We start from the raw sequence: 21,180 nt of genomic DNA on the forward strand, positions 1-21,180 counted from the left end.
GACACCTTTACTCCAGTGCCCTCCACTTGCTTCCATGCCTATCCCAGAGTAGATCTTATGGACCTTTCTGTAATTGTTTTTGTTGCAAGCTAGTACATACAAGGACTTCCAGTAATCCACCAGGTGTAGACATTAAATTGTTTTGGAAAAATGTTTCAGGTCAGCAAACAGGGGTGGGAACTTACCTGAAGTGGTGTCTAGAGCTGGGGCTAGACCCAAATTAAAGTCAACCCCAAGAATTAGGAAAACTTCTAATTGCAGTGTGTTTGCGGCATAACTTGTTGGGAGGGGGAGCTTGCAACTTAGGCCCCTTTCACACTTATGCGACGCGTTTTCACCGCAATTTTGCGGCGCAATTTTGACACGACTTTGCCGCGATTTTGACAAGATTTTGAAAGCAATGGCTATGGCCATCTCCTGTTTACATGGAGTCCATCTCCTGTTTGCCAGAGATTCATAGTTACTTAAGAACTGTACAAGGTTGTGTTAAGCAAAAAGGGCTTTAATATGGGCCCTAACGTCCCAGTCAGTTTCCAGGACCTCAGTCTCTGACACTAGGGAGTGGGCACTGGGGGATGTGGGCATCTGTGGGAGACCACCATGTCTTTTCTGTTCTAGGTTGTTGGACAGCGTGTCTGGGATACAGTATATGGGCTGTTATGGGACAGTACTGCAGTTTACTCTAGGTACAGCCATCATCTTAGATGATGAAAAGACCCCAGATAAACAGGTAAAACTTATATAGAACGGTTTGTTTCATCTCTGTGTATCACTTGAGGCCAGTAACTTCACTGGGTATATGTAAAGGTTTACAACCACTTTAACTGGAGATTCACCAGTGCATGGCCAGGATGCACTCACAACTTTGGCTACAATTAAACCCTCTAACCTGCTACAGACAAGGAAGCTGCCATCCTAGGCTGGTCATACATGCATCTCTTCTTTTTTTTTTTTTTTTTTTAGCCTGCGGGCTGATCAAAACAAAAAAAATAAATAACAAACTGATTCCCCTATCTACACAAGTGAGGTGGATGGAGGAATCCTCCCTGCTGTGCTATTGTATTCTGACAGTGGGGACTTCTCTGCTGTCAAAATACACTAATCAGTGCTGCAGTGCTGCAGTGTTGCAGCCACTGTTTTCCAACAGTCTCTTTGAGAGAAGTCAATCATTAGATTGAATTCTGTCAAGCGGGAATGGCCATAGATGGATCAAAATTCATCTGGTCCCTTCTAAACCGCATTCATTTTGATCCACCTATTGGCAGCATTAGCTTCTTTTTCATCTTCAGTTGGCATGGTTCTGCAATAGTAATCAGTTATGACACAAGGCTTGTGATCCCTTGACAGTTTGATTGAAAGTACAAGCAACTCTAACAGTTATCATTCTTGCCTTGAATGGAAATGTTTTAAATTAAAACAATGGGTTTAGTTCCAGTTTATGTCTGAAACAGTTTTAAGCTAATCAATTACCACAGATGAAACTATTGTATTGGTGAAAAATCAAGTCAACTATCATCAACAGAATATTTAAAGGCTAGGTTCACCTTTGGAATATGTTACATGTTCCACCTGTATTTCGTGTGGAACATGTAACATTTCCAGCTCCAGCATCTTCTGCCCCCAGATCCCATCTCCCTGTGACAATGGGCAGAGGATCCTCTTCCCGCACACCAAGTTAAAATGAAAAAACAGTGTGGTCCTGCACGGCTTCACCCAGATGGCCCCATCATTCATTCTATGAATGAATGAACTACATCTACCGTCGGCCGCTGCGGCTGATGACTTGTAGTTCTCAGTGAACTGCGAGGGCACTGGTGAGCATTGTCATTGTTCATTGATTCTTCCTGCAGTTTAGTAACTGCTTGCCCATATCATAAGTGCGGGTAGTCAGAGTTCTGAGCACCATAATAACTGCACATTTTTTTTTTTTTTACTTGCAAAAAGAGGTGGATGTAATCTTATTTATTATTATTATTATTTTTTAAAAAAAGGCAAAGTTATCCTTTAAGTGTTTTGTGTTTCCACAGACAGTTAACCTAGCTGAACAGAAAGATAAGTTCAGTGTCAAGATTTCCCTTGAGTCTATTTATATTGCTACATCTTGGCACTTTGTGTCACTTAGTTGTATAACTGTTGAAAGCTCCATTGACTCTTCCTGTTAACAAAGCACTTTTACAACTTAAGCTATGCTGTGATGAGATAAGATGGACAACAAGCACATGAAAGGGAAGTCTGATACACTTTGCAGGACATGATAACACTGAGACATGCAGTATACCCTCTTGTGTGATATAATTACAGTCATTAATTTCTGTTTATCTGCAATGTAAGCTTATACACAGAACAAAACTGTAAACGCAATACTTTTGTTTATGCCCCCATTTTTTGATGAGCTGAACTCAAAGATATAAGACTTTTTCTATGTACACAAAAGGCCTTTTCTCTCAAATACTGTTCACAAATCGGTCTAAATCTGTGTTAGTGAGCATTTCTCCTTTGCCGAGATAATCCATCCACCTCACAGGTGTGGCATATCAAGATGCTGATTAGACAGCATGATTATTGCACAGGTGTGCCTTAGGCTGGCCACAATAAAGACCACTCTAAAATGTGCAGTTTTACTGTATTTGGGGGGGGGGGGGTCCAAAAACCAGTCAGTATCTGGTGTGACCACCATTTGCCTTACGCAGTGCGACACATCTCCTTCGCATAGAGTTGATTAGGTTGTTGATTGCGGCCTGTGGAATGTTGGTCCACTCCTCTTCAATGGCTGTGCGAAGTTGCTGGATATTGGCACGACCTGGAACACGCTGTCGTATACACCGATCCAGAGCATCCCAACATGCTCAATGGGTGACATGTCTGGTGAGTATGCTAGCCATGCAAGAACTGGAATGTTTTTAGCTTCTAGGAATTGTGTACAGATCCTTGCAACATGGGGCCGTGCATTATCATGCTGCAACATGCGGTGATGTTGGTGGATAAATGGCACAACAAAGGGCCTCAGGATCTTGTCGCGGTATCTCTGTGCAATCAAAATGCCATCAATAAAATGCACCTGTGTTCGTTGTCCATAACATATGCCTGCCAATACCATAACTCCACCGCCACCATGTGCCTCTCGATCCACAACATTGACATCAGCAATCTGCTCACCCACACAACGCTATACACGCTGTCTGCCATCTGCTCTGTACAGTGAAAACCGGTGTTCCGTGAAAAAAACCATACTCGTGAGAAAACCATACCCTCGTCACTTCCGGAGGGTATGGATTTCTCACGGTAGTTTAACTTGCGGCGGTTACATTATAACAGCTCCTCTGCATCATGCCTTATGTCCGCTCCTTCCCCTGTCACTTCCCTGATCTCGGTTAATAAATATAAAAGCGGATCACGGAGCACAGATCGCCGTCACTTACATTTCATACACCCGACGCCACTTTTATATTTATTAGGGGAGATCAGGGAAGTGACAGGGAGAGGAGAGGAGATGATTGATGTTGCAGCAGAACTGTTTTAATGTTACCGCCGCAAGTATTAGTGCCGTTAACATATCATACCCTCCGAGCATGCGCACTTGTTAACTTCTTTCTTCTTCAATCACGCCTCCGGGGCTCTGAGCATGCGCTCTGCTGCGCTGCTCTGCTGTTTCAGACCGGAAGTGACGAGGGGGAAGGTTTCTTCACGGGGTATGGCTTTTTAACATTACACCGGGATTCCTCCATGAAGAGAACACCTCTCCAAAGTGCAAACGCCACTGAATGTGAGCATTTGCTCACTCAAGTTCATTATGATGACGAACTGCAGTCAGGTTGAGATCCTGATGAGGACAACGAGCATGCAGATGAGCTTTCCTGAGATGGTTTCTGACAGTTTGTGCAGACATTCTTTGGTTATGCAAACCGATTGTTGCAGCAGCTGTCTGGGTGGCTGGTCTCAGACTATCTGGTGAAGATACTGGATGTGGAGGTCCTGGGCTGGTGTGGTTACAAGTGGCCTGCAGTTGTGAGGCCGGTTGGATGTACTGCCAAATTCTCTGAAATGCCTTTGGAGACGGCTTATGCTAGAGAAATGAACATTCAATTCACTGGCAACAGCTCTGGTGGACGTTCCTGCAGTCAGCATGCCAATTGCACGCTCCCTCAAAACTTGCAACATCTGTGGCATTGGGCTGGCCTTTTATTGTGACCAGCCTAAGGCACACCTGTGCAATAATCATGCTGTCTAATCAGCATCTTAATATATGCCACACCTGTGAGGTGGATGGATTATCTCCATAAAGGAGAAGCGCTCACTAACACAGATTTAGCCCGATTTGTGAACAATAGGCCTTTTGTGTACATAGAAAAATTCTTAGATCTTTGAGTTCAGCTCATGAAAAATGGGGGCAAAAACAAAAGTGTTGCGTTTACAATTTTGTTCAGTGTAGTTGTTTTTATATAAATATAAATATAAGTATTTGTATAATAAGTCAATGAACTACTAATGAAAATGTAAATACCAAATCCTACTTTTCATTTAAACTAGAGTTCTGTGTTATTTAACCACTTGCCGACCGCCCGCCACAGATATACTGCGGCAGACTGGCTTGGCTACGCGAACTGCCATACGCCGGAGGCGTGCGCCCACCCCCATTAGGAAGCAGGGAAGCCAATCCATGGGAACGGCGGCAGCGATTGCCTCCGGGCACCCGCGATCGCTCGCCGCTTAGGGAGAACGACGGTCTGCTTATTAAAAACACAGCAGACCGTTCTTCTCTCTGGAATGAATACAGTGCGGCTGTGATCCTCCTATTTAGGATCACAGGTCTCTGTGTTGATTCCACAAGTCCCTCCCCCATACAGTTAGAAAACACTCCCCTAGGCTCACACTTAACCATTTGATCACTGCTGCCAGTGTCATTATTACAGTAACAGTGCATATTTTTAGCACTGTCTGCACTGTTGGGTCTAGTGTCTCTCATCTTCCTCCTGACAATACCCCACACATTCTCTATGGGGTTTAGGACAAGTTTGCTGGCCAATAAAGCACAGTGATACCATGATCCTTTAACCAGGTATTGGTACTTTTGGCAGTGTGGGCAGGTGCCAAGCCCTGCTGGAAAATGAATGCAGAGGAGCTGAAGGCCGCTATCAAAGCAACCTGGGCTTCCATAAAACCTCAGCAGTGCCACAGGCTGATAGCCTCCATGTCACACCGCATTGATACAGTGATTTATGCAAAAGGAGCCCAGGCCAAGTATTGAGTGCATACTATACTGTACATGGACATACATTTCAGTGAGCCAACATTTCTGTATTAAAAATTATTTTTTTATTGGTCTTATGTAATATTCTACTTTCCTGAGATACTGGATTTTCAGTTTTCACTAGCTTTAAGCCATAATCATCAAAATGAAAAGAAATAAATGCTTGAAATATATCACTCTGTGTATATCGCATCTATATAATATATAGAGGAAAAAGGAAAAATCTGCCCGAGGAATTGGGACTTAAAAGGCAACCCGTACACCAGAAATCAGTATAAAACGTTAATTTATTCAGTGTATTGAAAAAAATTCAAAAATATAAAATACAAACAATAAATTAAAATTACACAGGCATCTACAGACGTCATATTAATGGATACATGTTACAAACGACATCAAAGTTGTCTCCAATAAAACCGACACATTTCAGATCAACGCCTTTCGTTTTACAGGAGATATATCTGTTCAACAGTATTCTATCAAATAAGAAAACAACATTGTAATAAAAATACAGACAAAGTCAGGTTATGTACCTCATTACCATTCGTAGTGTACCTACCACCAAGATTGGTAAAACGATATATGGCCGTGTAGGTGCTTAAAAGAAGAAGTCAATATCCCTGCTTGGACGACAGAGCCAAGAGGGTGCCCCCGTCCCAGGGCCGATTGGATGCCCCCATAAAGGTCCCCACAAAAAGGGGTCGCTAGTGGAAAGAAAGTTAAAAGATTGGATATCAGCACCCTGGGTACCAGGTACCAGGGCCGGACTGGAAATAAAAACCAGCCCTGGAAATACCAGCCCCAGTGGCATAGCATGGATTGTCAGCACCCAAGGCAAGGCAAGCAATTTTCACCCCTAACCAGCGGACATTTAGCACTCTTTGGGTCCCTACCACTCATACAGAATTAAAACCCCTTATGGTACATTTTAGGATTTACCACTCCTCTTTGTTCTCCTTTCTTTCCCTTTTTATTTCTCTCTATCCTAATTTCTTTTTTTTTTTTTCCAACTCTCTCTCTCTATCTGGCTTTCTTGTTCTTTCTCTTATTCTTTCTGAGGCTGGGAGAGCGGTGCAGGCTCCAGGGACAGCCCAGCTGGGAGGCCACAGGCTCTAGGAACAGCCCAGCTGGCCCCCCCTCCCCGTTATCTAATACACTGCTGACCCCCACTCCCCACTATCTAATAGACTGCAGACCCCCCTCCCTGCTAATAGACTGCAGACCCCCCTCCCCGCTATCTAATACACTGCTGACCCCCTCCCCTCCCAGCTATCTAATACACTGCAGACCCCCCTCCCCGCTATTTAATACACTGCTGACCCCCCCAGCTATCTAATACACTGTGAAGATCCCCCTCCCCGCTATCTAATACACTGCTGACCCCCTCCCCACTATCTAATACACTGCCTACCCCCCTCCCCGCTATCTAATACACTGCAGACCTCCCTCCCTGCTAACTTATACACCGCTGACCCCCCTCCCCATGATCTTATACACTGCTAATCCCCCTCGCCGCTATCTAATACACTGCAGACGTCCCTCCCCGCTATCTAATACACTGCTGACCCCCCTCCCTGCTATCTAATACACTGCTGACCCCCTTCCCCACTATCTAATACACTGCAGACCTCCCTCCCCGCAATCTAATACACTGCTGACCCCCCTCTCCACTATCCAATACACTGCAGACCTCCCTCCCCACTATCTGATACACTGCTGACCCCCCTCCCCACTATCTAATACACTGCAGACCTCCCTCTCCGCTATCTAATACACTGCAGACCCCCCTCCCCACTATCCAATACACTGCAGACCTCCCTCCCCACTATCTAATACACTGCAGACCTCCCTCCCCACTATCTAATAAACTGCTGACCCCCCTCCCCACTATCTAATACACTGCAGACCTCCCTCCCCACTATCTAATACACTGCTGACCTCCCTCCCCACTATCTAATACACTGCAGGCCTCCCTCTCCGCTATCTAATACACCGCTGACCACCCTCCCTGCTATCTAATACACTGCAGACCTCCCTCCCCGCTATCTAATACACTGCAGACCTCCCTCCCCGCTATCTATTACACTGCAGACCTCCCTCCCCGCTATCTAATACACTGCTGACCTCCCTCCCCGCTATCTAATACACTGCAGACCTCCCTCCCCACACTATCTAATACACTGCAGACCTCCCTCCCCGCTATCTAATACACCACAGACCTCCCTCCCCACTATCAAATACACTGCAGACCTCCCTCCCCGCTACCAAATACACTGCTTACCACCCTCCCCACTATCTAATACACGTCTGGCCCCCCTCCCCCTATCTAATACACTGCTGACCCCCTCCCCCTGTCTAATACACTGCTGACCCCCTCCCCCTGTCTAATACACTGCTGACCCCCTCCCTCTATCTAATACACTGCTGACCCCCTCCCCCTATCTAATACACTGCTGATCCCCCTCCCCCTATCTAATACACTGCTGATCCCTCTCCCTCTATCTAATACACTGCTGATCCCCCTCCCTCTAATACAATGCTGTACCCCCCGGCCCCCTCTCCCTAATACAATGCTGATTCCCCCCTCCCCCTAATACACTGCTGACCCCTTCCTCCTAATACAATGCTGACCCCCATCCCCGGCCCCCACTCCCCAATACAATGCTGATTCCCCCCTCCCCCTAATACACTGCTGACCCCCCCTGGCCCCCTCCCCCTAATACAATGCTGATTCTCCTCCCCCCTAATACAATGCTGTTTCCCTCCTCCTAATACAATGTTGACCCCCCCTCCCCCTAATACAATGCTGTTCCTCCCCAGCCCCTTCTTCCTAATACAATGCTGACCCCCTCCCCTAATAAAATTCTGACCCCCCCCCCTGGCTCCCTCCCCCTAATACAATGCTGTTCCCCCCAGCCCCCTCCTTCTAATACAATGCTGACCCCCTCCCTCTAATAAAATGCTGCCCCCCGGCCCCATCCCCCTAATACGATGCTGTCCCCCCTCCCCCTAATACGATGCTGTTCCCCCCAGCCCCCTCCTCCTAATACAATACTAACCCCCCCGGCCCCCTCCCCCAAATTTGATGCAGATTCCCCCCTCCCCCTAATACAATGCTGATAGGGGGGGGGGTGGCGGATCAGCATTGTATTAGGGGGAGGGGGGCAGATCAGCATTGTATTAGGGGGGAGGGGGGCCAGCATTGTATTAGGGGGGTCAGCATTGTATTAGGGGCCCTAATATGCTGATTCTCCCCCCCCCCTGGGCATTTACTCTTACCTGGCTGTCTACACGTTGCAGTTCAGGTTCTGCTCAGCTCTGCTCTGCTCCGCTCACACTGTGACCTGTGCTGCTGACGTCTATGTGGGAGGGATTGGGGCCGTCATGTAGCAATGCTTGAGATGATCCGTCACCGCGCAGCTGCCGCATGTGAAGTCAATGCCGCTCATAGCGGCTGGCGTAGGAGTAGATATCCGTCTCTGGGCCCTGGAGTCTAAATATGGCACCGGACGGCCGCGCATGGTGACGATGTCACCACGCGTGCATGGAACACGGCCAATGAGACCAACTGTCCCCCGTAGCGCATGGGGTGTGCAGTGGGGTGGCATTATGCATGCCATAAACACCGGTGCTTGAATGCGGCTACACCATATCGAGGACCACCCGTCCCCCCCAAAAAAACATTTTTTTTCCTATTTGATAGAATACTGTTGAACAGATATATCTTCTGTAAAACACCCCTGAAGAAAGGCCTTAGCCTTAAACACTGCAGTTTTATTGGAGACAACTTTTGATATAGTTTGTGACCATACATTTGACGTCTGTAGATGGCTGTGTCATTTTTATATATTGTTTGTGTTTTATATGTTTAAATCTTTTTCAATACGCTGAATAAATGACTGTTTTATACTGATTTCTGGTGTATGGGTGGCCTTTTAAAGTCCCAATGCCTCAGGGGGAATTTTCCTTTTTCCTCTATATGTACCGGCAACTGACACCAAGCCTTGCAATAGTGAAAACACTTCTTTATATATAAAATTTCACTTTTTGAATTGAATTACTGAAATAAATGAACTTTTTGATGATATTCAAATTGTATGAGATGCACCTGTATGTAAAGGTTTACAACCACTTTAAAGTAGATTTAAGCTTACAAGTAAAGCTGTTTTAAAGGCTCAGTTTTTTATATTTAAATAATAAACATGTTATACTTACATGCTTTGTGCAATGGTTTTGCACAGAGCGGCCCGAACCTCTTCTCCTGGGGTCCCCCACCAGCGCTGTCTTCTCCTCCTCTTCTGTGTCTGTCCCTGTAGCAAGCAATTGCTATGGGGGGAAGATGTGCAAGCTTGATTCTGGACCTGGACTGTGTGCTTCTATTGAGATGTACAGTGTGGTCCTCACCCCTCATCCCACTCTCCCAGTTCCCTCTTCACAGAATTTGGTTGAAAGAGGAGTCAATAGGAATTGGGGGGGGGGGCGGGGTTGTTTGAGGGAGCTTTAGAACCACTTTAATGTGGAAGTAAATCCCTTTTTTTTATTCACAACTAAAGGTAAGCCTTATTATAACTTGCACTGTTTAGGAGATATTTGCACTGCATGAAGCCAGTGATATCACCAGTGGATGCGCTCTGAAGGGACGGCATATCCCTTCAGAGCTCTGTGCAGTGGTCTGTGACACCAGCGCACATGCGCGAGAGTGACATCATCTCGGCAAGGCCAATCAGACAGCCAGAGAGCACAAACCTGGAAAGGAAGAATGGGCGAAGATGGAAGCCCTGTCAGCAGTGACAGTGCGCCCCTGGAGTGCTTTGTTTTAAAGTAAGCATTTTATAATGTGCACATTATGCCAGTGTCTTGAAGGGTTAAAAAAAAAAATTGCAGTTTACTACCGTTTTAAGACTCAAATAAAGTGTATCTGAACCTTAAAACAAAAACTGAATATATCACAACTTACAAGTTCTTAGATAAGGTGCCCAAGTTCATTTTCTTTATTTCATTTTTTCCCCTTTTTTGTTTAACTAGTAATCCTGTGAATAACACACTTTCTGTTCCTTGGTGGCTCTATACACACCTCCTCTGTATCTATGGAGCCATTGTAGCTTTACAGACTGAACATGTTTGCCCTTGTTCTTGTTTACCCTTATTCATCTTCAATACATGAAACTAGTACTTTACACAAGAAAGATTTGCTTGTTTGTGATTTTTGTTTAGCTTACAGCATGGGTGTCCAACCTTTTGGCCTCTCTGGGCCACATTGAGTGTAGAGAAATTTTCTCGGGCCGCATATAAAATATATACTATAGTTAAGGCATGTAATAAAATGCCGCCGCGCCCCCCACACTCATTTAACACAACTAGAGGATGATCAAATTAAATGGAATCAGTATACAGAGGTTTACTTCTTCTGAGAGACAATAAAGGAACACTCTCACCACCATGACCACTTCAGTGATTTGAAGTGGTCATGGTGGTAGGAGTCAGAAACACTGCACATGCTCGACCCCCCTCCCCTCAGCCTCTGCCTACTGTTAGTTGGAAGCTGCTGTGGCCGTGCCCCTGACCAGACTTCCTTCCTCCCCAGCAAAAAAAAAATTGGCAAGGGGCAGTGGGCCGCATTGCCTGCGGTTCTGGGCCGCATGCGGCCCTCGGGCCACAGGTTGGACATGCCTGGCTTACAGGAAGTGACAAAGACACTGAATTTTTATTCTCTGTACTTTTTTCTGTTAAAAAAGAAAACAAATGTACCCATCATGTCTAAGGACTGATAAACTGCAATCATAAATAAATCATTAGTAAGACCTCATCTGGAATATGCAGTTTAGTTTTTGGCACCAGTTCTCAAAAAGGATGTCGGGGAACTGGAGAAAGTGCAGAGAAGGGCAACTAAATTGATAAGAGGCATGGAGGAGCTCAGCTATGAGGAATGTATTCTTTCTTTAGAAGAGGAGATTAGGGAGGGATATGATCAACATGTACAAATACATAAGGGGTCCCAATAGTGAACTTGGTGATGAGTTGTTCACTTTAAGGTCATCACAGAGGACAAAGGGGGAACTCTTTACGTCTAGAGGAAAAGAGATTTCATCTCCAAATACAGTAAGAGCTATAAAAATGTGGAATAGACTCCCTTCAGAGGTGGTTCTGGCTTGCTCAGTAGATTGCTTTAAAAAAAGGCTTCTTTAATAAATATACAAATAGAAATAAACATAATATAACTGGGTACTCATATTTATAGGTAAAGTTGATCCAGGGAATGTCTGATTGCCTCTCGGGGGATCAGGAAGAAGTTTTTCCCCTGCTGTGCTGGGGGTTCATGCTTTGCTGGGGGTTTTCGCCTTCCTCTGGATCAACTGTGGGTATAGGTTTGTGTATATGGGGTTTCATGTTTTTTTTAATTGGTTGAACTAGATGGACTTTTTTCAACCTGACTAACTATGTAACTATATGCAATATACAGTAAACCCCCGCTCCATCGCGGTTCAGTTTTTGAGGTCCCGGTATATTGCGTTTTTTTTTGTAATGTTATTTTACTATATAAATCATTAAAAATGAAATATTTTTGTGTTTTCCATAGCTCTTGCTATGTCTCTCAGTATCTTTTATGTGTTTAAATGAGTTTCTATTGTTTTAAAAGTGTGTTTAAAGACCTTAAAATGCTTTTACACGTACAGTGACAGTAAAAAAAACATGCCTACAATGCATTTTAATAGGGTTTTTCTATTTCGCGGATTTTCACTTTTTGCGGCTGGGTCCAGAACGTAACCCCCGCAAAGGAGGGGGGTTTACTGTATTACATTTTTCTTTTGGGTTTAGTCTGTAAGGCATTAGAAAGAGTGTGTCCCAAAGTGGATAAACGTATACGCCAGCTGTAATAAGAAGCTTGCAAGGCATTTCATTTCCTTCACATGACCTGAAACCTGGCAATTTGTTGACACTGACATGAGTGTCAAATGAGGGATGAGCGGAGTGTGTTTAGAAGGTTTGGCATGAAAAAACAAAAACAATCTCAGCGGTTGCTTAGGCAGGCACCCACTGCCTCCATTGCAGCCACTGGCATCACCTAGCCCATTCCAGCAATCTTCAGCAACCACTGAGGTCCACACTTCACAAATTCTTATGTGGCTGAAAATACTCGGCCACTTAAGCAAATGGTCCTATATGGGATGGGGAGGGCGCCATTACCCAAATATGGCCATACATGGGCAATAACAATGATCAAAAATGACCATGGCAATATTTGAGCATTGATAACATCACTATCACAGCTCCTTTCCTTATATTGCTAGTGACATTGTGGCTGTTGTTGTGTTAGAGTCATTGTCTTTTTTCCTTTCAGTGGGTGTTGTTTATAATAACTGATGAGGATGAATATTGCTTGATAGCATGATAAATAATAGATTTACATTGTGGGAAATTTTTATTTTAATAAAGGACTACCACTTACTCATTCACATCATGGGGCAGTATCTGGGTGCCCCCTTTATTTTAAAGGGGGCTTCCAGATTCCAATAAGCCCACCTGCCAACAGACCCCCACAACTACTGTGACAAGGTTACGGTGAAGAGACCCTTTACATCATTATCACTGGTACCCTGCCCCATGTTGCGGGCATGTGGCTTGGAATGTGGCAGTAAAATGTAATTTACCAGCAATTTAAAAATATTTGTTTTATTTCTTTGTAAGTGTAACTTTTGCTGTAGCACATCCAGCAGTGAGAATAATGAAAAAAGTGTGCCCCCCCAAAAAAAAATCCATACTAGACCCTGTGGATTTGGTATTTATTTTAGGGGGAACCCCATGCATAAAAAAAAGTAATAATTCTGCAATTAAAACTTCCATTTACAATTTATTGTGATATTTTGGTCACATTTATTAATTCTGAACACTTGGATCCAAGTGATTAAAGTCACACTAAATGATATCCTTATTCTCAAACAATAATCAAAACACATTCACTATTTAATGGTTCTGTAATCTATTTTTCCTGAAGTTGTTTCTTACTGTGTTTTTCTGCTGCCTTGTAATATTTTCCATGAGATCCCAAACTTCTGGTTTTCCCTCCCACTTCTGTTTATTTGGAACAAGCAGTGTACATTAAGCCAACCATAAATGGTTTGAATCTTCTTGGGAGCAGCATCTGTGTCTGTGCTACTTCTGCGTCTCAATTGACATCAATGGGGCTGCCTACACAGAGATGCATGGAACACCTGTTTATTCCCATGTGGGTAAACATGGTCTTCCACAGGCATACACTTTAGTACACCCCATATGAACAAGGCCTAAGGGTTCTTTTCTGCAGCCTTCTGGCAAGGGACATTATCTACTAGAGCTAGCCATAGATTAATTGAAATTTAGGAAGTTCAGCAAAGACTGACCGAATTTCGATCAAACTATGGCCTTTCCCATTTGTAAAGAGTCAATCATTAGATGTTGGGGTATTTTTGTTTGATTAGCGCTTGCAGCCAATCAGCTGCAACGCTACTCAGTATATTCTGACAGTGGAGGAGTTCTGCTGCCAGAATACAGTAGTGCAGCAGGAAGGATTCCCCCATCCACTGTGGGTGAATCCAAGCCCATATAATGACATTTACAGAGCAGATTATTTGTCTCTGAGGCGCTGGGGTAAGGCGTCATCTTGGCCATGCTCCTCTGTGACATTACGGGCGTCTTTAGGCCTCTTAGACATACCTGAAGCTGTGTGGAACATATCGGGGGACAGTCAGGGTGTCCAGCTAGCAGCCGGTATCGATCAGGGGAGCAGGGAGGTAAGTAGAAGCTCAGTGTCAAGATACTTACACGGAGTCTCGAGTCAGGACACGTCCGGCTACATCCGCTGCTCAGCCATGCCCCGCAGATCATATAAAAAGCTAATTAATTTAAAAAAAAAGAGATCTATCTATGGCCAGGTTTAGGCTGTGACTGCTATCCAAAGAAAACAAACACACCTTTTGTTATGATGCACCTAAAACATGATCAGCTTTTTTTAAATGGAAAGTTAATTTGGGCTTTAAACATGAAATCATAATAAATAATTATAATATTAATAGCAATATAACAAAACAATTACATAACAATACATACTCATGAGGCAATACTGACACCCCCCCCCCCCCGAATGCCTGTTTTTTTTTTTTACCTATTTGCATTGCAATACTGCACCGCAATCATGTTCTAAGTGGTTCACACCAGTTATAATGCAATGCAGTCCCATTGACTTCAGTGAGTGTATTTGTCAAGCGGCACAGCCTGCTAAACGAGACATGGAAAAATACATTTGCCACACCATGAAGCATCGTGGCGTTGTGTACAAACCAGAGGGGCCATCAAGTTATTTTGTAGACAGACAGTTTGGGAGGGGGTCAGTAAAAACACAGATCAACCCCATTCCACTTTACATTATTTAGACGATTTGACGCTGGTTCTTCTAGACAGTTCCTTTATCCAGTTGCTCACCACTGGATGTGTGACTGCAGTTGCGTTCATTACAGATTTGGTTTTCCAAGCAAACATCTGTTGTTTCCAAAGAACTTTGCTAGATGCTGGACTTGCATGGAATTGAAACTTTGTAAACACACCATTATCATAACAAGTAGAGATGCTTCTCTGGTTGTAATACATGGCTTAACAAACTCCTATTAGTACAACAAATAAGAATAATGTCCAGCATTCCATTCAGAAAGTAAAACATGGAAAGGTTTCCTTGCACAGTGCTTGATCGGAGTTGCTGTCTGTTTTTCTCCTTTTATGGTAAAGCTACTAAAAGACTGTATCCTTGTAATAAACCATCAGATTATCTTTGAGATTAGGCAGAGATGGCTGCTCTAGAAGAGCAGGGAGCCATTAGCACAGAAAAGACATCAGCATGTGGTTTCTCAGACATCATTTTTTGCAGTAGTATTGTCAAAAAATTGTACAGCAAGAACACAGGAATTGCATGCAAGTAGATTTAATTTAAAATTGTATGACGAGGCAGTATGACTATATGACTTAGTAGTAGAGGCATGCAAACTTCTCCAATTAGCTTTTTATATGATCTGCTCTGGCAATTTTATTATACGGGCTTGGATTTTTTTTTTTTTTAACAACACAGACAATTTTCTACTTCTTCTGAAAGATACCAGTCCATCACACTGGATAAAGTGCTTAGGATCCTTCTAGCTCCCTGCTGATACCAGTCATGATCGGGCTGTTTCAGGAGAAGGGGGTCCAGATGAAGAACACGTTCTGACAAACACCGGGATACACCAGTAGCTTCCAAAAATGAAGTGTGGAAATCCCAAGAATAGAAAGTTTGTTTGAAAGTTGACAAAAGCCTTTATGTGGGGGAGCTACATTATTTTATACTATAAAATTATCTTTAAAACACACACATACTGCAAATTTTAATTAAAAGCCTACTCGCATTCAAAACATTATTACAAGAAACTGAAAAGTAACAAATCCACTCAGGATGTGTCTAGGGCTAATATTAGGAGAAAAAATCTCCTCCATGTCTCAACGCTAAGGCCCTGATTTTGACCATGGCAAGAATACATATACATTTTCTATATGTTTCTGCTTGGAAATGGAAGTCGTGTAAAACATTTCTGGCACATTTTGCCCTTACTTGCTCCAGCAACATGGCATATGGGCTTTTTTGAGCTCATCATTTGTTTTGCAAATGAGCATTTGATACAGTATGTTAGTTGACTTTTCTGCTGCTTGTTATATTGTAGGTTTTTGTTTCAGTGCTAATTTATTTGAAGGTACAAGGGGATACTAAAACTGGAGCACTCAGAATCGGGTGCAGCTGTGCATAGAAGCCAATAGGCGTCCAACTACAGCTTCTTCTATTAAAGGGGTTGTAAAGTCAGAAGGTTTCTTTTATCTTAATGCATTCTATGTAGTAAGATAAAAAGCCTTCTGTGTGCAGCAGCCCCCCTCACCCCCCCCCCTAATGCTTAACTGAGCCCCCTTTCAATCCAAAGATGTACATGACTGTCTCAGCCATCTGGGACTCCCCTTCTCAATGGCTAAGAAACAGCAGCGACGCCATTGGCTCCCGCTGCTGTCAATCAAAGTCAGTTAGCCAATAAGGAGAGAGAGGGGTGGGGCCAAACCACTGTTTGTGTCTGAATGGATACACGGAGCTGTGCATCGGCTCAGGTGTTCCCATACCAAGCTGTTTGCTGTGGGGGCACTCAAAGGGAGGGAGGGGCCAGGAGAACCGAAGAGGGATCTGAGAAGAGGAGGATCTAGGCTGCTTTGTGCAAAACCAACTGCACAGAGCAGGTAAGTATACCATGTTTGTTATTTTTATTGAAAAAAAACAAGAATTTACAATCACTTTAAGCTTTGACAATAAAACCTGGAAGCTGATTGCTTTCTATGCAGAGCTGCACCAGGCTTTGCACGCTCCCATTTTAGAAAATCTCCCCCACTGTCCTAACCCCTTCTGGCCACCGCCTACTATTCCTTTAAGAGCTTCTACATGCCGGGAGGCTAAGGTGGCCATTCAGGTCAAGGGACCACTGTGATTGGTTCTCACAGAGGTCGCATGATTGGAAAGCTTCCACTCCACCAGTGACAGGGTGCGCTCTCTCAGCACAGAAAAGTGTTTACATAGGGTCACATAAATGCAGCCTCTCTACGTTAAAGCCCACCAGCCGAGAGGCTGCATATATGCGCCACATCGGCAGGAAGAGTTTATAATGCACACTCTTTAATCTGCATGGCCATAGCATGGTCATAATTATACTTAGAAAAACTGAATGAAACCTGAATAACAAAATCACAATCAGGAACCTCTCTGTAGGGAAAACATAAGTGCTGTACTGACACAATTACAAACCTCTGCAAATACACGATTAGTACCATACTGAGACAACCAGAAACACAACATCAACAAAGATACAAGTGTAAAAGTAGGGCCATACACTGATGATGTCCCACTATGAATAGTTTATTTCACCTAGCTGGCTTTCTTACAGTCCTTGCCTATGGCTTTGCCCCACCGACGCATTTCACCCCATTGGCCTTAATTGTAGAACAAGGTTACAGAACATTTGGTTAGTTACATCGTAATGTTGCAGTTGCCACTTGAGTTCCACTTTATTTATCACATAACTAAGAACACTATCTATGTTTTTGGCTTATTTAAGTCATTCTTGAGGTACAGTGGATTAGTCTAAATCAGAGCAATTAAATCAGTGTCCCATGCCCTTGCATTAGCATTCTTTAAAAGGTATTTACTGTGTCTGCCAGTAGATGTGTAGCTCCCAGGCACAGTGCCACATTACACCAATACTGAATGCACTTATATGGTGTAATGGCATTTAGCCCAGAATCTTGGATAGACAACAGCAATTTTCCTTTTCAAACATGCCTGTGAAAACAAAATGAGAACTTTTTGGTGAAGATTGTAGACTGTATAGGTTTTGGACAGTTCTTAGTCTTTTGTTTTTTTTTTATTAATGTAATATCTTTTAATATAAATAAAATAAAAATGTTGAACTTCATTACAATTTACAAATTAACTTACCACAGTGTAGTTGTTCAGCTGATGGTAAAGATTTCAGGGTTGTATGGAAAAGCATTGTGCAGCTTAGTGGTTAGCAAATCTGCCGCACAACACTGTTGGTTCAAATCATGGCCAGGATTCTATCTCTATGGAGTTTGCATGCTCACTCTTGTGTAAGTTTCTTCTGGGTACTTTGGTTGCCTCCCACACTTCAAAAAAAAAAAAAAAAAAAAAAAAAAAGCAAGTAGAATACTTGGTCCTCTAAATTGGTCCTTGTGTGTGACTGTACATAAGATAGATACCTAAAGGTACACACAAATCAAAATTCAGCTGGTGCAGCAGGGACAGGCCAAATTTCATTCTGTATGTATCTCTCCCTGTTTAAAAAAAAGCTGATCATTAGATTGATGTTTGTCAAATGGTCCTGCAGGAAAACTTTCATCAATCGGTGGCTGCAGCACTGATCAGTGTATTCTGACAGCAAATGAGTCCTTGCTCTCAGCATACAATGTACGGGAGGGGGGGATTCTTGCATTCACCTTGTTTGCTTTTTTTCTCAATCAGCCCCTTGGTTAAACGAAAAAAAAAAAAAAAACGAACAGTATGTACCTAACTTTGGTATGTAAGCCCCCTGAGGGTAGAGACTGATGTGAATTTACAGTATGCAAAGCACTGCGTAAATTGTTTACATTTTTTAACACTATATAGATGCCTGTAATATACACAGTACACTGACCTAGCCTATTAAACAGCTTTGACTTCACTTTGACTATGGAAAGCTGATTGAGGATACGATTTCCGCATTCCAGAACATATTTAAAATTGTTGTGCATTTGTCTAGTATAAACATAAGTAAGAGAAAAAAATAAGAACATGTATAAATGCAACTTTAAAGAGGATGTTAAAAATGATGGCAGTGTTATTGAATAACAATAAAGACATTTGTATAGTAGGGGCTCGTGGCTTGAGCAGATGCCAAGAGAGTTTATTGTCTTTTTGAGCCATGGGGGATGAGATCCAGTACTCTTGAGTCTCTTGAGTCTATTTTTGTCTTGACATTTTCTCATCACTGCAGAGCTGTGTGAGAAAAGTCAATTTTTGTTTTACACAGAAGAGGAGGATTATTGTACTTTTAGTGCCTTAAAGTGGAACTGAACTTTCTCAGTCTACATGAATTATTTTTAAACCTTATTCATCTAGCGTTAGTAAATCGGAAGTTATATTAATTTATTTTTAGATTTATTTTCCTGTTTTATCTTTTTTTTTTTTTTTTTTTTTACTTTTCTTTAGTTGCTTGCTGGTTACTGGCCTAGGAAAAATGATGTCATACATCTCAGGAGTCTTCCTGGGAGGAGGGGCTTTCTCAAAAAAGCTCATCCTCCTGCCTGCATGCCTGAACTAAGAGCAGATGGGTTCCAGGAAGATATTACTACATGAATCATCTGCCCTTACTCAAGATGGCTGTAGCTAATAATGCTAGAGGGGTGTTTTTCAAAGTGATTTCACAAAAAAAAAAAAAGCATGGAGACATGAATGGATGGATGAGTTTGCTTTGATTTTGATGAGACACAGTTTAGTTCCGCTTTAATATTTTACTTTGAGTTTTCTGTGTGTGACAAAAATATATATATATTTTTTATTTGAAATAATACTCAAACGATGATTTGTACTTAGTATATACAGTATTTAGCATATACACCTCTATACAGTGTGGCTAAATATTTGAAGTCCATTTAGTTAACCATGCAGTGCAGAGTTACACCAGTACCATCAAAGTACACAGCTAGGGTATATGATTTGATTATCCTCTGTGTGGGTTTTATCTTACAAAGATAATTACCACAGGTAACTGCTGGGTGTGCAAACAGTCTCAAATAGCTGCGGCTGCTGACAGCCTGGCATCTTATTGTACGGGTTCACTAGATGCAGCTGTTCGCACACAGAAATTCAGAAGTTCAGAAATTACATTCATTTTAAAATTTAATTTCAAAAGCAAGTGAAATTTTCAAATGACATTTGTCTATTCATTGAATGTACAAAGAATTTTTGTACGAATGTTCCTACGAATATTCCTGTCCGAAGATCTACTGGTGTATGGCCTGGATAAGTGTACTCTCAATGAGACAATCACAGAAAATTTCCCTATCAATGAACTGGATTTTTATCTGTTGTTTCAATCTTTTATATGTGTTGATCAATCACATCTTATCAAGTACAAATATTAAACAAATCAGAATAACTGTAATCATGTAATAATCAATAGCTAATAATTCTTTCTTCTTTTCAGATCGTGAAGATCAGTCTATTCTGTGCACGTAAGTACAATTTATTTTGTATCTATAGAAAATATCTGTTATGTATAGTGCTTATTTGAATAAACCAACATGTGTATCGGAGTAGAGGGTAGATTGATAGAGAAATTAACTCATCAGTGTACTGCTTTTCCTTTTACTATACATTTACAGGTCTCCTCCCCTGTGAGACTGGAGGGTTATGTTGCTTGTTTAAGTTAAAGTGTTATCGAACCCAAAAACTAACATTTTATTTATTGCAGCTTGCCAAATCTTAAGTTTGGTGTTTCCATTTTTTCCATCTTTAGGCTTTTTTGCTTCATTTTCACCTGGTAATCCTTGACTAACAAATTAAAATCAATTTCTAGATAACACTTTTTAAGTAGTTATTTTTTTTCCTTTCGGGATATAGGTTTTGATGTAATTTAATAAAAGCTGACCCTTGTAAGCACCCCTCTCAGTGTTAAATAATTTATCTCAACAGTCTAACTGGCACATTTGCTTGACAGCTTTGAATAAAAACAAATTGCCAGCAAAGAAAAAATAAGAGAAAAAAAAAAAACAGTGTGGGGTCTCCCCCCAATCCATACCAGGCCCTTCGGGTCTGTTATAGATTTTGAGGGGAACCCCACACCAAAATTAAAAAAAAAATGGTGTGGGCCCCCCCCCCCCAAAATCCATACCAGACACTTATCCGAGCATGCAGCCGGCCAGTCCAGGAAAGCGGGGGAAAAGCGAGCGCCCCCCTCCTGAACCATACCAGGCCACATGCCCACAACATGGGGGTGGTGATTTGGGGCAGGGGGGTCCCCCAAAAGCTGGTTCTGGGGGTCTGTGGGAGATGGCCTTATCACAATTTGGAAGCCCCCCAGATCCTGGCACCCCCATTGGAATGAGTATGGGGTACATAGTACCCCTATCCAGTTACCAAAAAAAAGATGTAGAGTAAAAAATGATAGTAGGCAGTTTTTGACAATTCCTTTATTAAAAAAAAAAGAAAAGCAATGTCGCCTGAAGTAAATCCACTGTCAATCACGCCTGCCACCTCCGCCAACATGAAAAAAGAAAAAAAAAAGGTCCACTCCTGCTGAAGGTTCCCCCGTGTGCTGATCTACCCATGTCTATTTATGAGTGGTCTC

General features: G+C 42.6%; 1 protein-coding gene across 3 annotated transcripts in view; it reads left to right on the top strand.

Annotated features, from left to right (window-relative positions):
* MYH11 (myosin heavy chain 11) overlaps positions 1-21,180 on the top strand; it is a 146,236-nt gene that overhangs the window by 47,430 nt on the left and 77,626 nt on the right. For all 3 annotated transcript variants that reach the window (XM_082260656.1, XM_082260657.1, XM_082260658.1), the window contains exon 4: positions 20,038-20,065. In XM_082260656.1, coding sequence (XP_082116782.1) covers positions 20,038-20,065 — 28 coding nt within the window. The remainder of the gene's footprint in view (positions 1-20,037; positions 20,066-21,180) is intronic.

Source organism: Pelophylax lessonae (assembly GCF_965119305.1).
Source record: "Pelophylax lessonae genome assembly, chromosome: 6".
In the NCBI taxonomy this organism is placed as follows: Eukaryota; Metazoa; Chordata; class Amphibia; order Anura; family Ranidae; genus Pelophylax; species Pelophylax lessonae.